Source organism: Pyrgilauda ruficollis, unplaced genomic scaffold (genome assembly GCF_017590135.1).
Source record: "Pyrgilauda ruficollis isolate IOZ18807 unplaced genomic scaffold, ASM1759013v1 scaffold28, whole genome shotgun sequence".
In the NCBI taxonomy this organism is placed as follows: domain Eukaryota; kingdom Metazoa; phylum Chordata; class Aves; order Passeriformes; family Passeridae; genus Pyrgilauda; species Pyrgilauda ruficollis.
The window spans coordinates 220,101-236,810 of NW_024524155.1; the positions used below are offsets into that span (position 1 = coordinate 220,101).

The window sequence follows — 16,710 nt, forward strand, 5'->3', positions numbered from 1 at the left end:
TTTTTGGAAACTATTCTTAATGATGCAGGATTGAAAGACAGCTCTTGCTGTCATGTAAGTGCATGTTACAGCCATTGGTTCCACCCCCTCCCCCTCCAAAAAAATTTAAAACTACTCCCTGCTCAATCCCATAAAAAGAATGTTTCAGATGCTTCCACCTCCAGCTGTTTTCACTGGTAGTTGACATTTACTAATGTGCATTTTGCCGGGATCAGCACACACTGGAGGCAGAAGGGCTCCCACCTCTCTCCAGGAGCAGCTGAGCAAACCTCTTACCTGCAAACACTTCTCGCACCCTGCTGGGCATGCACGTTACTTTCTCACCCAGCCCCGACCCAGGGGCCAGGGCACTCTTGGTCTGCATTTCTTTCTTGTTCGAGGGCTCATGCTTCACAAAGGGCTGAGTTGCCTGAACCAACACCCAATCCTGCAAGGCTGAGCAAGGGTGGACATGGGCTAGTAAGGCCCCTAACTACTGTCAAGGAACTCCATCTGCTTCTTAAAATATTATTCTATTATTTTTCAGGGCTTCACGCTATTTTGGGAAGATGATGTGTGCGTTGCCCCAGAACGAGTGCTTTTCCCTCAGTGCAGCGGGGGTATGTTTCCGCCTCTGTGGAGGTACGGCTGTCCCTGGCAGCCCGGCCGCCCTTGGCCTCTCCCGTGCCTCCCTCCCGGCTCCGGTTAATGCCGGGCTGCGGAGAGAAGCGAAATGCCGAAGCCGGTGGGAGCGGCGCCGCGTCTCTGCCGTGTAGGTGCCGGCTCCTGTGCGCGGCCAGCCCCGCGGGCCGCAAGCACCGCCCCGGCGGGCGGTGTGACGGGCGGTGCCGCCCGGCCGCTCTCGCCTCCCCGGGCCGCGGCGGGCCCGCTGCCGCCCTCCCCCGGCGCCGCGGCGGGCGGGAGGATGGAACAGGGGCTGTCCGCCATCACCCTCTACTGCGCGCCCGCCGCCGGCGCCATGGAGCCCGAGCAGGTGAGCGGGGCCGGCGGGCGGCTCTGCCGTCGCTCCGGGCGGGCGGCGGGGCCCGGGCGCAGCCGCTTCCGGAGCGCGCGAGGCCGCGGCGAGTCCGGCCGGGGCGTGGGTGGTGGCCGCGGCCTGACGTGCCGGGGGTGCGCGGGGCTAGGAGAGCCCCCGTTCCCCGCTGTGGCGGCGGGGTGCGGTGGCCCGGCCGCGGGAGAGGGGGTCTGTCTGTCAGCCAGTCTGCCCTTCCTTCCAGCGCGCTGTAATTACAGACAGCGCGGCGGGCACGCGTGTCTCCGGTGTCTCCTGCTCGTCGGCTGACAATGCCTCTGACAAACGAGCCTGATGAATATTAGAGTGGGACAGGTCTCCGCTTCCCTCCGTGCTGTCAAGTTGGCGAAGGCGTGGGAGGTGATCAGGGACAGCAGCTGTTAATTACAGTGCAGCCGGGCGGGCTGGCCGCTCCGCGCCGCTCCTCGCTCCGGCCTCGGCTTCGCCCTGGCTGCTGCGGGCGCTGCCGCTGCCCTTCCCCGGCTAGGGCGCCTTTCCAGGGCTTGTTGGGAGGGTGTCTTTTCTAATAGTCGTCCTCCGGCTCTGTCATCTTGTCTTTTGTTTCTGAAGACTTATGCTGTTTAATTTCAGTTGAAACACAAGGGTGGAAAGTCAAACAAGCAATATGAAAAAAACCCAAACCGCTCAAGCCTGAACAGCCCCCCACTTCCGAGCCCTAGCCAAAAAAATTATCCAAACAATCAGTAAGACAGCCAAGATAGCATGGTAGAAACATTTTTTTCATTAGCTATTACCAGCCTTCTAGTGACTAGCAGTATCTGGTCAGTAGATCTGTATCTGGTCAGTAGATCTGTGCAAATTGAATTACTCATCTTTTTCACAGAAAGTGGACATCACACACTTTGGTGCTTTGGGTCATAAGCTCTTACAAGGATTCCTGCATTTGACAGGTTAAAAGTCAAATGGCCTGGTCTTCCAATTTCATTTTACTTTTCTTCTTTGTCTCCTTCATGAAACTTTATGTTATTGCATCACCTAATACTACTTGTGTCAGCTCTCCCAGCTTGCCTGCAGGTGTCCAGGCACACCTTATCCTCAACTGTAGTTTATTTATTTTGGCATTTTATATGTGGACTAAAATTCTGTTGTGCTGAGTATTATATCAGCACTATCAAAAGATTCCCAGCTCTCTCTCTGATTCTGGATAAAGGGTGAGGTAGAGTGGGTGTAAAGGGGGTAAACAAAGAATATGAGTTTCGGATCCTGACTGCCTGACAGGCAAGGTTTGTATGTGTACCATAAAGCCAAGAAAAATTCCAAGGGGACATTTAAAAGAAAGGGGAAGTCACCTTACAGTGTTTACTGAGTACCTTAAGAGTGTTAGCTAGTGTGGCCAAAGCACAAGAGTGACCAGCCTTGGTGTCTAACATTGCCTGAATAGAAGCCAAAGTAAATACTTCTGTGACGTGGCCACAAATGCTGAGTCTTTCAAGACCATATAATGTGTTAGAGAAGGAGGAGCCTGTGGAAATAAAATGAGGTCAGAAAGCTGACTAAAGCCATACACTAGAAGAAAGATCTTTGATAAAACTTCCTAAATTGGAAAAGAAGATCAAATTCATAAAGGAAGATCAAAAGTATAAATTCTCAAACAAGAAATACTGTAACATTTGAGCTATAAAGTGAATCTAGCTGATAACTCTAGAAGAGGTTTGCATGACCACAGTTTTGGAAAGATAAAATTTATTGGTGCTGAACTTTCTGCCCTTACCTGGGAGAGTTGGCTTTTATTGCTGTGCAGGTGAAACTTAAAAGGCCAGTGATGACTAAAACCCACACAGGTTTGTTGACTAGGTAATAACCAAAACAACAGATGACATACATTATTTTATTTAATGATGTAGGACTTTGAGCCACATTACTGAGGGAGCCAGATTCACTGTTCCTTGGTGAATCCTTACTGTCTTGAGCTACTGCCTTTGTCTGAAATGTTCTACCAGTACCAGCTATGTGGAGCTGCTTACTGTAGGTAGTGTGAGTGTGGGATGGGTGTTCAGGGAACTAAAGCTTTTTTTTTTAAACTTGAAATATTAAATAGCATTTTTTAAAGATAAAGTATTTGAAGCATTTGCACTAAATGAGCCAAAATCAGATTAAGAGACTATGCTTTTAGAGGAACTCTTAAGGAGGGGCTCACAGTGCTTGCTGTTATTAATCACAGTGATATTTATGATGTGTTTGCAACAAACAGTGCTCTTCAGTACTGTGCCTAAATATAAAAACAGTGTCATTGTATGATGCCAATAAAAAAGTGTGGAATGTTCATGAAAAGCTGATTCTGTGGTGCTTTTTGCACAAAAAGATACAGAACTGAGTCACGGGAAGTGGCACTTCAATAATGGCAGCTTTTATAATGGCAGCAAGCAGCGCTCCCTGGGCTCAGGTTGCTTCACTGTTTTCAGCATTTGTGTTTTTGTAGCTTTGCTCTGTTCCCAAGACTGATAGCAGAGAGATTGCACTGGGCCCCAGATAGTCAGTTTTGTCTTTCTACATGAAAATGTGATTCTGCCTGAAAATACAATCCTGATTCAGCTGAATTACCCCATTGAAAACTTGCTGCTGGATTCTGCTCTGCTCCTCCAGGAAGATGCCTGATTTGTGCCAGCATGGCTGAAGAGGTGCTGGGGGAGCTGAGATGACTTGCAGTTTTGAGGAGCGGTGGTACAGGGCTGGGAGCGATGATGGATGGGTGTGCTCCCTCTCCACACTGTAGGGCTCCGCACGTGATCTCTGCCTGCCCTCCCTCTTCTCTCTGGGCATGAGAAGAATCCGTGGCTGGAATGAAAGAAGCAGTTCTGCTCCCCAGGACCCTCTGCTGCCTCTCTCTGCCATGCCCACTGTCTTTGCCGGCTAACCAAGCCTGCTTGCTGCAAAGCTGTGTTGTGTAATCTAGCATGAGAGATGAGCATGGTGATGCTGCCCTTGCAGCAATTAAGGGATGTCTTTCAGCCGTGTGACAAAACATGTCTTTTTATTTATAGTTGTGAACTGTGCTCTGTGGAGATCATTAGCTTTGTATAGGGAAAAAGTTGGAAATTGGAATGCATTTTATGCAACCTGGATTCTGCACACACTGTTCCTGTCATTCCTTATGATACAGTTTCAAATTACATGAGCTCATGCATTTTTAAAAACCTTCATGGTACATTAAAAACATGTGGTTGGCATTTCCTAACCTCTGTGGCCTTCTCTATATGACAGAAGTGTTTTCAGCACAGTTTTGTGCATTTGATGCAGTAGCATCTAAAAGCTCTACCAAGATGAAGGCTCTGTTTTGATAGCTGCAATACAAAACCTTACTAAAATTCTCTGTCTGCAGGAGTGACTAGCCTAAAGATTTATTGATGGGCTTTTGAACTAGAAGTATATATTCTTAATGCTTGACCCAAAGGCTGCATTGTAGCATTCAGCAGTTGGAGAACACAGCCAGACATTGTACTTCTCACTTTGTATGTTCTTAGCCACAAAACTAAGTGTTGTCCTCTTACCCTGGTCCCTTGTACTACTCATGGTTGCTGATGAAAGCCCCACAGGGGCAGATTCCTTTGTGCATCTTTTTAGAGCTTGAGCCTGGCTGCTTAGTTAATCAGTTCTCTTTTGTGTTAGAGGTGTCTGTCTGAACTTGCAAAGAGGCAGCTACAGCCTATGAACTACTTGATTAATTTCGTTAGATATTCATTCCAAACCCAACAATAAGTATTAAATATTTATTTAATAAATATTGACATTTCTGTGCTTATCACATTATTTAATGAAACATGGTCCCCCAGAAGAAACCTTTTTGTTACTTTTAGAGAAGGGATCAGTTTTTACAAATCTGCAAACAAGAATGTTTCAGTCTTTTGTCTACAGGCAAGCTCTTATAAATGTCCACTGTAAATGCTAATTAATCTAAAATATTTTAAATATCTCATGAAGTTTGGTGAGGGTAAACTTTCCAGTTCCAGAAGCATGTACTTGAGATAATGTTTTTGGTTTTTTTTTTCTTTTATAGCAACTTTCAAAGGGAGAAAGCGGCTTTGAGAATGTGGAGCTGGGTGTCATAGGAAAGAAAAAGAAAGTTCCGAGGAGGGTTATTCATTTTGCAAGTGGAGAAACAATGGAAGAGTATAGCACAGATGAAGAGGAAGATGAACAAGAGAAAAAAGACCTGTTGCCACCTGTAGATCCTGTAGGTGTTTTACTTGATAAATTGCTACTTCTGGTGTACTGGGCAGCTATAAACATTTTATACTTAATTTTTTTTGTGTCACAAATCTGATACAGTCTTTATTATTATAAATTCTAATAATTTGACTGGCCTAACAGACTCAGAAATCTGTGAAAAGTATTACTGGGGAGTTTTGTCCTGGAGCTTTCCTCCACTAAAGTAGCCTTATTAATTAGAAATCAGTTTAATTTCTTCACAGTTCTAATTTGTTCTCTCCAGCATTTCCCTTTCTAATAATACTTGCCTTGTAGATACAAGTAGATACCTTCATTTATACTGTTGCTTAAAAAAAAATTGCAAGACAGACGTTTTTTATTTATGTCTGTTGACATTGAAGAGTTAAACCTGTAATTTAGGGTCATCATAACAACAATTTGATATAATGAAAAGAGTATAGGAGGGAAAGAAGCAGATGACTTGCAGAAATAAAGGAAGACTGGTGTAATTCATGATGCATAAAAACCAGATTTTAAAGGACCTGCCTAGTCCATGTAAGTGTTCATCTGTGTTGTAAGCTGTTGAGACATTGCTCGGCCTGTGAATGGAGTTTCCTTTTACTGGTCCAGATTCAAGGAAAGTATTCTGTTGGCCTGAATGATAAATTATTTTGTAGTGATAGTGTGAGAAGTCTCAACAATTAAAGCCAGTATTGTGCATTGTAGTTGCTAAAATGCATTTCCCTTTTTGTCAATGATTGTGGATCTATACTTAGAGGTAAAATGAAATATATAATCAGTTTTATTCTGTTGGCCTGAATGATAAATTATTTTGTAGTGATAGTGTGATTGCAAAGCTTACAGCCACATGTGCCAACACCGGCAGCAGCAGCTCCCCCCCTCTGGCAGTCAGTCCCGGAGAAGATCCACATCCTGCTCTTCATCTCTCCACGTGCCCAGCCTCATGTTTCTTTTATGACAACCCCAGAAACTTGTGTGCCAACCACCTCTACCCTTCTGCAGCAATCCTTGCCTCAGTAAATTGAGTCTGCAGTGCTATTCTCTGCCCGCTGGCAGAGTTCTCTTTTTGGCCCTTTCTGCACCCTCTGCCTGTACTGAGGAGGTGGCTCCCAAACTGGCTGGGTGCTGCCTGAGGTGCTGCTGTGTGCTCAGGCAGCCAGGAGCCATGGCTTTGTGCAGGACTCCTTGTCCTGCCTGGCTGTGCGCTGCAGGCAGACACGGGTGTGGAGCTGCTTGTTCCCACACTTCAGAGAAGAGGCCTTGCATGCACAGAAAACAGTGCCCTGCTTTCTACTTGACACTGCTGTTGAAATGGCTCCTGCACCAGTGTTTGGGAATCCATAATTAGGAAATGTTGTGGTTGAAGCTTTCTATTTACTCTACAGTAGTAGACCCTGTATTTATTAATATGTTATCCATCCTGGGAGAGCTTGGCTTTCTTGAAGGGACTGAAGATTTTGACTTTCTGCTTTTGCTCTTCTGAAAAACTGGTTGACCACAAGAGGTTTGCTTTGACTGTCAAGCAGTACCTCTCTTCCCCTCTGTAAAATTAATTTATCTTGAAGAAGAGAAAAGGTGGGTTGAGGATTAAGCTCCAGTGAGATGATGGGAATTCAGGTGGGATTGGGGGTTCCACAAGTAGAGCTCTTGCAATGTGTTTTGTGTGGATTTATGGCATTGCCCTCTTTCTTGGTAGACAGTTATTGTCTACAACAAAAAATAACATTAGCCTGATAGCAGGTAGGATACTATCAGTATTAAATACACACAAAGTATATACTTGGAAAAGACCTCTATTGTAATCACAAACAATGAGTGAGATGTTAAGCTGCCTTGCTGGGTACTAGGGTGTTTCTTCCCTCTTTAAAGATCTTCTAATCAGGTATCTTCAGAGTGAAGTCTGTCCCCCGCTAGGCAGTCATGTCAGATATCTGTGGATGTCTGAGAGATATTTGTTCCCAGTTATAATGATCAGGGAACAAGATGTGTGTAGTTTTTTGTGCCATTTCCTGACAGTAGAAGAGTTCATGGTGATGCAGTGACAGAAGGCTCACAAGCCTTGGTGTAGGTGTTGTGAGGGCAGAGACATGCATGCTGCTGTGCAAATGGACACTTAACTAAAGAGCCCTCAAATGTGCACAACAGCCAGGAATGCTGCATGATTGTTCCCCTCCTTTCCTAATACAGATTTCTCTTCTGAATACCAAAAAGAATATTGTATGTTGGAGTTAAGATTGCGTTATTCTCCTTTTATAGTTTATTAAATCCTTAATTTTGAATACATATTTTAATAAAAGGACCCCCCAAACCAGAGTAGTTTATTGTTATTGGAGCACTCCATGCCATATTATGTATTGCTTTTTACCTTGGACAGAATGAACTTGATTAAAGCAGGGGTTGCCATTAAGTGAGGCTTACTTTATCTCCTGCATGCTTTGTGTATCCCAGCTGAGCCAGACAATTGAAGAAATGTTAGTCCAAGCTGAGCCTTGGTGTTTTAGCCAACAGCTGCTTTTAAAATTTTTTTTTTTTTTTTTTTTTTGGTAGGGTTTCTATAAAAGCAATTAAATAGTCAGTTTGCTAAGACCAGCATGTCTAAAACTTGTTATCTCAGTTGGGATACAAAAAAGTATGTTGCAAGTAATAGCTGTTTCTGGACCAGTTTATTTTCACAAAAAGCACATTCAATATTTTGAATAGAAACTTACCATCGTGAAGTTTCAAAGCTCTGCTGGTGTCAGCATCCTGGCAGTTTTTGAATGAGTTTAAGGGAAACAAATATTTTGCTGTGTTGTAAAGAAATGTCTTCAGTAAGTACCTTGGTTTAATTGAGGTTTAGAGCTAAGCAGGCAGTGCCACTTTGTTGCTTACTAAGCAAAGTAGTATGTATATATCCTGGTAATACCATAACCTGAGCACTTGGTGTGGTGGACTCCTGTTACTCATAACAAAACAATTCTCAAAAAGAGCTGGGTTTTAAATTTTCTTTGAAACAACTTCTGGTGCTTCAATAGGTCAGCACTCAGTTCATTAACATGGTTGGACTGGGGTGTCCTTTCTATTGTGTTCTGTGTTTTTTAATCCAGATATTATTTTTTAGATAATAGCATTCAGTATTATCTGAATGTTCTTACACTGAAATTCAAGTGCTTTAATAGCATAAATGTATTTTTTATTCTTTTGTCCTAAAATGTAGATGTTAGCACTCTACATGTGTGTTTTCTTTTGTTTTTGTCCACCAAAATTTCGTTTGGTATTAATTAGGAAGATAATCCTTCTGTTTATCCCTGAAGGGACACTTGGTGTAAACTCTTTGCTGCATTCACCTATTAGATGAGTGGGCAGAAGGTGGAGTGTAAGTCTTCACAGAGGAACAGTAAGCAGCATGACTTTGGTGTGATAACTTTGGAATCCATCCCAAGAATAAATCTGCAACAAAGCTCCAGGAGGGATTTGATTTTATTAACCTTCAATGCTCATGAAGATTGAAACACATCCTTGCAGGAAGGTTATCTTGATACCCTATAGTTAAAAGGGCTTTAAATAGCAAAAATTTCTCTCTTGAGGACCATCTGGTTTTCTTTTAAGAATTTGAGGATGAAGGAGAAAAATAGTCACTGACCAAGTAATAACTACTCAGAATATGGTAGAAGCTCGTGATGGAGTATGGTATGTGTGTTCCTGATCTTGTTTTCACTGGCTTGTCTTAGATGCCACAGTTTCACATGGTCTTACACAAAAGAATCTATTATAGCATTGAACAGTCATTGATTAAACTAATTAAGAATTAATTTAAACTTTATCTTGGCACAGTAAACAATGAAAAAGTATCTATTTGGTGGTGTATATTAACTATTAAATACAGGATTTTATTTTTCATAAATCAGGAAATTATTTTTTTTCTCATTTTGCCATTTTCTCTGACAAAAAGAAACCCTGCATACCTTTGAAAGTTTAAGTGTTATTAGGGCTGAAATCTGCCAAAAATAAATGCATATGTGGATTGTTTAGGAACATAGTGCCCTCAGAAATGCAAGAGAACATGTGTGCTCCCTTCAGCAGTCCCACACTAGGAAACAAAATCGCATTCTGTTATTGAACTAGAGCCCCCCTTGGTTTTATCAATGATTGAATCCATTATGTGCATTCCTATTTAAATTAAAATGATACATTCAGATTTTTTGTAATTTAAAAATCGGTTGTCAAAACCATTATGTTTTCCATTTTGACAACAAAATAAAGTCAGGATAGCTGAGTAATATAATTAAACATTGTAGAAACGTCTACTAAAGAGACTGATTGCAGGAGAAATACTATAAACAGTGTATGTGTTCATACTGTCCCTTGTTTCCTATCAAGAAATACAGTATGGCTGCGTCCTTGAGTTGATTAAAGACTGAAGATGAAGGCTTCTCTGGCTGGCCAAAGGAAGCTGACATGCAGTGTCTGGGTGTGTGGTTCTGCAGGTCTGTAGGACCTGACTTGGGTATGGTTTTCCAGTTTCCAGCTCAGTGTATTAAAGCTACTTCACTGACAAGGGTTAATTTGGTTAATTTGTACTGAGCCATTGCTTTAGAGCCTGTTCATGTTACTCGAACAGCTCCAGTTTCCCCAGTACCAGTTTTTGCCTCACATCTGCCATTTCTGCTTCCATCTCCAGGGTGCTCTGGGAAGGCACCCAGATCTATCCTGAAGAGGTAAAGGGGGAATGTGTGGAAAAGGAAGGTGATTCCTCGGATGTGTTCCCTTGTTCCTGGTCGTTCCTGGTGGTTTACTCTCCAAACCATCTCCTTTCTCCTGTTCGTTTCCTGGGAAGTGGCCTCTCATGATTTTGTATTGCCTTTTGAGGCGCTGGAAAGAAAGTTACTTTTTTAACTGAGGAGTCTGGCAAAGCCTTGTTTATCAGGGATGAGGAAATGTCTGGTTGGGTTTTGTCAGAAAGCAGAGGTTCCCACAAAGCTGAACTTAGAAGTGCTTCCAGTGTACCAAACTGATTTTTAGCTGTGGTGGGGGAAGAATAGAAATCGAACCTCTGTGTCTGCTGAGCCTCAGCTGTTACCCACGTTTGTGTTCCCACAAACTTGTTAGAATGTTCTGGGTCTGACTTACTTCTGTCACGTTGAAGCTCAGCTTGTCTTTTCACTCTGAAATATTATGGGGGCTCTTGTAACTTCTTTCTTACAGCACACAGCAGGCCCTTGTTTGTCCTGTGCCCTGCGTGAGTGCTTTTTAACCCTGTCACCTCATCACGAAGGATTGTGCAGAGCCCTGTCAGTGCCATTATTTGCACCTGTGGCAACAAGCTTTTCCAGCACTTTTTTTGACTTCTTCAACTGAACAAACTCCTCGTTAGCCTTTCTGCCAACTGAGCACATAATCAATGAGCTGGAGGTGCTTTTGTGTAAGTAGGATAGCAGCTGGTTTTGCTTACACTTTTACCTTGGCAGGACATTTTCCATATCCACTGCCAAAAATATATAGCATCTGGCTTTTTGTCAGCCTGCCCAACTTGAGTTTGTGGCTTGACAGACAATTTCTTGCTGCACTGATTTGTATGTTTGAGACTATGCTTGGAAAGCACCAAAGTCTAGTAGCTTGTGTACATATATACTCATGCCTGTACCAGATAGTTTCTGTAGCTGTATTATTTACAGTAATATTGGTTGTTCCTGTACACATATCTGTTAAGTGAGATCATAGAAAAAGGTTACTATCAAACAGTTCTTAGCAGCAAGTTATAAATACTTACATAGCTGAGTAGAGCTAATGTGTTTTTCTTAATAAAAGCTGACACTTTAAATTGCTACTTTCCAGAAGAAAGGTACTTTACAGAGATCTTTTCTGGGGGGAAATATTATCAAAGAGCTCGCCTGAATAAAATAGCCTGTTAACTATAAACATATTTTAGTTCACTGTGAAAGTTGAATTTGCCTTTTCACAAATGGGAAGCCTACAGTTTTTTCCCCATTTGCTTGGAATCTGCTTTTCCCCTCTTTTATTACATGGGGTTTTTTTGTTTGTTTGTTTTTTAAACAGATACAGTCTCTTCCCTTGATGAAAAGCATAGCCTGTGCACACCCAATATTTTATAATTAATTTAATTATAAATCTTTAGTTTATGATGTATATGTCTATGTATCAGTTTGTGTGGAGACTGCAGTATTTTTGCTGTAGCTGTGAATACACCCCAATCATGCAGAAAGCAATTCCTTTTCTTTGTCTTTCTGGCCAGCCCTTCCTAATCAGTCTGTATCCCTCCACAGTAGCACTCGGTGCACTCACTGCATCCCTGGGATCCTGATGAGATCCTACCCCCGCAGCTGCACACAGATCTCCAGTTCCTCCTGTTTATATCTCACGCTGTGTGCCCTGGTGTGCAGGCTCTTCATAGAAACTTCCTCACTCGCATGCAAATGCTTGAGGTGACCCCAGCTGAGCCCTGTTTATTCACATTGTGCTCCTCGTGGTTCACAGCACCCCAGGTGCTTTGCTTGGCAGCCTCTCCATCGCTCCCTCAGAGCTCTGGTAACTCCCCCCTCCCTCAGGGCTCCTGGTTTTGTTTTGCAGGTGTCATTTCAAGGGATAATTCCTGTTTGGTTGTAAATGTTTTAAAGCAGCCTCTTTCTCTGAGGTTTGAAGGTTTGGTTTGATTTTAAACAGTCTTTTGCAGTTCACTCATTATTGTAATGAGGGACTACTTTGTTACCTCACTTCTCCTCTCGGCCTGATGGAATTCAGAATGTTATGGAAAGCTTTTTCTAGTCAGGGATTGAGTTGGCTGCTTGTCGTTTCCCAAGTCTGGAAGCGGGAAACAAAAAGCAGTGAAAGAAATGTTCCCAGAGGTAAACCATGGTTATATTTATATCTTATGCTGGATACTTTGCTTCACTTGTCTGGTCTGTACTTATTTTAAAGCAAAAACATGGTAGTAGCTGCAAAACAGAAACCATTGCAGGTCCTTCTTAAGCCATTTGCAGTTTTGCATTTGTTATTTTGTGCCATGGCCATACAGCTGTACGTATTCATACTCCTCTTGTTCCTGCAGACAACACTCACATGGGGACCCTACTTGTGGTTTCACATGCTGCGAGTTGCCACATCAACCTTATCAGGTATTGCTTTATTTAATTCTTGGGTAAAGCAGAAAGGGAATATTGAAACTCACAAAGTCATGTTGACAGACTGTAAATCATCTTTGGGTTCTACTTGTTTTTTCAGAAGCATGAATTGAACTGTATTTAAACTGTGGAGAAGTACTCTCCTGCCTTAGGCACTTTTAGAATTTTTTTTACTTTTAATAAGCAATTCTTGCATGGAAGAATGAACAGAAAGTACTCTTTTAATCAACACTTTTCCCCTTTTTTCTTCATATGGAGATAGATTGATGTTGGCAAGGGAATATATCGGCTTTCTATTAGATTTTGTATGGAACTGTTTTGTGTGATGTTACCTGAAAAGAACGCTGGCTGGTGTAACTAAATTGACAGTTTTTCTGAAGACAGCTAGAAAGTATCCCAAGAACACATCTAGCTGTGTGCCGTACTGTGAACTTCTGAGGTTACAAAATAAACAGGACTGTTGTCCAGGGTCTTAAACTCACTGCAGAGACACTTATTTGTGCCTCACTCACAGACATTTATTTGACTCTTGGACCTCTTAAAATTTTGCCAACTTTTAAAAATACTTGTCATAGTCTGTGTTCTTTCCAAGGTAAAGTATCTTTATTGGGTTTTTTTCCACAAATATTATGGAGTTTCTGTCATTGTACACATAATTTTGAATGTTTTTATATTTTTTGATAGTCTGTTGTATTAGTTAACCTATCCTTATTTTTAGAAACGCCTTTTCTCTGATGTACAGTGTAATTATATTCCTTGACGCATCTCTTCTTCATATGCAAGAGTAGATATTGCTTTTCCTTTTTTTAGAAGTCCTTTATGAACTTGAAGATCAGTCCTTTCTTCTTTGCACTTCAGTTTTGGCTCTTACCTCTGTAATTTGATCTGGTCTTTTGCACAGCACTCAGGATGCCAGGATCTCTATAGAATTAGTTATTCTGAATGTTCATTGAAGCAGTCCATGACTGACTTCTAACTTTTTTCCCTGAAGATGACTAACTCATTTGCATCCTTGGGGCAGATTTACAATTTGAAGTGCAGAATATTTGACTTCTTCCTTGCCTTTACTTGACCAGTGTTATCTGTAACCATCACCATGGTAAAGAAACTGGCTGACACAAGCTCCCCTCTGTTCCATACTTTTGACTGTGCCCTACTTTTGACTGTTTTAGCAAAGTAGCACTGAATGGAGCCTACAGCTTGAAAACTGAGACAACTGAAATGTAAATATTTTATTAATCTCTTAGTATGCAACACAGAACATTGTTAAAACTGACTTGAAGTATGCTTATGTCAATAAATACTGTCTAGTTTGCTAGTACCACTAGATTGAGCTGCCAGTACAGTTGGTACCCATGTACTTTTGTCTGGCCTTAATTTTCAGTTAAAGTTCACTTCAAGGATTACCCTTTAACTGGATCTAAGCTTGTTTTGCTAGGAATCAAAGCTGAAACTAGCAGAATTCAAACACTATCACCATATATATTTTCATAGAATTTCATATTCTTCTCCTTTTGTTCATTCTTTATCCTAAAGAACAATTATTAGTATATTCAGACAATAATTACCTATAAGGAGATTAACCTCACAGATTTTTGTTGTATTTTGTGAGTGAAGTAGGACTACAGAAAATCATTCAGGAAAGATGGTGATTGATAATTTTTATAATAAAACTGGGTATGAGAATTTTCTTCTAGATACTAATCCTATTTAAACCTCTCTTTATTTTTTAGTGTGTGATTTCCTGGGGGAAAAGATTGCATCTGTTCTGGGAATAAGCACACCAAAATACCAATATGCCATTGATGAGTATTACAGAATGAAGAGAGAGGTATGTGTGTGAGCTAGGGTTCTTGCACTCCTTTTCTCCCAACTTGTCTTCCTGATGTTCTAAAAAATAAAATTTGTATTCTAGCATTAAAATGAAGCTTTAGACCCTCAAATGTCCTTACCTTGTAAGAGTAACTGGTATGCTCTTATGGAAAGACTTAATCTAAGTAAGTGGTAAATAGTACATAGTAGCACATGAATCTGGTTATCTCTTTCTAGGAGGAAGAGGAGGAACATGAAAACAAGATGTCAGAAGAAGCAGAAAGACAGCATCAGGAACAGCAGAACAAGCCACAAGCAGAAGCTCCTGTCCAGACAGACCAGCCTGGAGCAACAGCATGCTCTTCATTCGTGAATGTAAACTTTGAAAATGAGGGAGATTGCCCGCCCACTGCAGAAAATAAACAAGATGTAGTTCCTGTCCCTCCTTAAGTGCAAAGCTCTGTATAATGTAGGAAATAAGAACTGTCAGGCGTCACAATCTGCCTGTAAACGGGAAAAACAGGATTATGCTTGTTCAGAGAAAAACAACTCCTACCATTCTTATTGATCAGGAGAGAGCTAGGTGATGTCTCTTCAGTCTGTCTGCCTGATAAAGGCTGAGGCATTCTGCCAAATTGGCACTTCAGTTAAAATGAAAATTGCACTACAAACATTTGGTCTAAAATTGAATGTGTGAGCTAATTTCTGTGTAAAGTAAGTAGAAATGTCTTTTCTTTGAATTGCTGTATCTCTAACACCTGTGAATTGCAGAGGCAGTGTTGTTTCCTATTTCTAAAAACCTGATTTGCACATTGTTTGCAACTTGGCTCTCTATGAATAGATTAATAGGAATTAATATCCTGTAACTCAAAAGTAATTATAATAGGTCTTATTCCCCCTATTTATTGTCACTGTTGTGTGCATGTATTTTTTTTTTCTGTTGTTAACACAAGAGAAAAATGTTAGATTTAATGTTAATTAGATTAAAGGGTCCACTGACTTTTTGTTTTTTAAGTAAAAAAAATCCCAACTTTCCAGGAGGCTATAAGCATCCTTAAGAACTTACTAACAAGTACCACCACTCTTGGAGGCTAATAGTGCTCAGCTGCTCCATCCAGTGCTGTAGCAAAGTTCAGAACTAACATACATCAGTGTAGGATATTCTCAAGCCCAAGAATTAAGAGACTCATGTGCTGGAATGCATGCTCTCAGTGGTCTGGAAAAGAAACTAAAGTCTTGCTAAATGATATTAAGTGCACTGGACACTCTATGTAGTACCAGTCTAGAACTATGAACTTTTTTGGACATCGATTACACAAGTCTGTGTACTTGAGTAACCTAAACAAACAAGGTGTTGAATGTAAAATTGGCAGTAAGGGATGTGCCACTGCAGATGGTTTTCATCCTGTTAGCACAGAATACATACATAACTAGAAACAACAAAACCAAACTTATGACTCTTTCCTTCTCTTAAATAAATATGTGTTGTGATACTGCACTTGCAAAACCAGAAATTTTTATTTTTGTCTAAATGAAGTGCAAGTAGCTCTACATTTAATACCAATTAAGACTATTTTACTGCAATGACTGTTGTACCTGTAGCTTGTAAAAGGTGAATGGTTTACTTTGCAACAATCAGATGTCATTGCCCCAGTAATTTTCTGTGGACAACTGTTGTACATAAAGGAGCAGAGAACCTGCACTAGTTACCATGTAGAATATTACTTCTGTCCTTGAGATGTATATAAAAAAAAGTTAAAAATAGTCCTCAGTGAAATTGGGTTGTTGGGTATCATGACATGTCCCTGGCCTTGCTTCCACTACCAACTAAGGAGCCTGATATAACAGTACTGGCCAGGTAACTTGGCTCTTAGTTTCTGGAATTAATTGCATATTTCAGATGACCCTCTGCCTGAACTAATGTCCTGTACAGCACAAATTCTTCCTCTCATCTGCCTGTAGCCCTCCAGTACGACAGAAAATCTAGGAGGAGGATTCCATCATCAGCTCTAGTCCATCTGTTTTGATACTCCATTCTTTGCCTTTTCTGAATTGTCAGACAGAGGGTGCTGACCACAGCATAAGATCACTCCTTTGCCCTGAATGTCTGCAAGGGAGAGCTTGATTCAACACCTGGGGAATACACAGAAAAGCAGCTTGTTAGGAGTTCTTATAGCATCAAAGAAGGAAAACGTCAGATAGCTTGAGTAATACCTTGACAGCTGAAGGATATTTTGCTTTTCTTCCAATAAATTAATGTCAGTTGTTTTTTTTTTTTAACCTTCTTTCCCTACTATTTGTTGCATAACAAATGCTCTCACTGCCTTCTTTGTATGAAATACTGTATTACTCACTGTGCCTTAACTTAACCCTTCCTTTTTTGCAAACTGTATGAAAGTGGTTACTTTCATATTGGTTTAATTTTTCTGTAAATGCATTAATCGGTTATTTTATATTTAATATAATTTTTGAACTGGAAGCTGGCTATGGATTTTCCTTTAAAACGGTGTGGTCTTTGAAACGTTATGCCTGTACACAGGTACATGTGCCTGTTTAGTGTTTTCATCTTTACTAAGTCAC

The 16,710-nt window shown here is 41.2% G+C and overlaps 1 protein-coding gene across 1 annotated transcript; it reads left to right on the forward strand.

Moving 5' to 3' along the window:
- The first annotated feature begins 697 nt into the window (after positions 1 to 697).
- On the forward strand, positions 698 to 16,609 carry FAM177A1 (family with sequence similarity 177 member A1). Its single transcript, XM_041471833.1, has 5 exons — positions 698 to 973; positions 5,028 to 5,204; positions 12,246 to 12,312; positions 14,052 to 14,149; positions 14,368 to 16,609. The coding sequence occupies exons 1-5, from the start codon at positions 713 to 715 to the stop codon at positions 14,578 to 14,580; spliced, it is 816 nt and encodes a 271-aa protein (XP_041327767.1). The 5' UTR covers positions 698 to 712; the 3' UTR covers positions 14,581 to 16,609.
- The last annotated feature ends 101 nt before the right edge of the window (positions 16,610 to 16,710 follow it).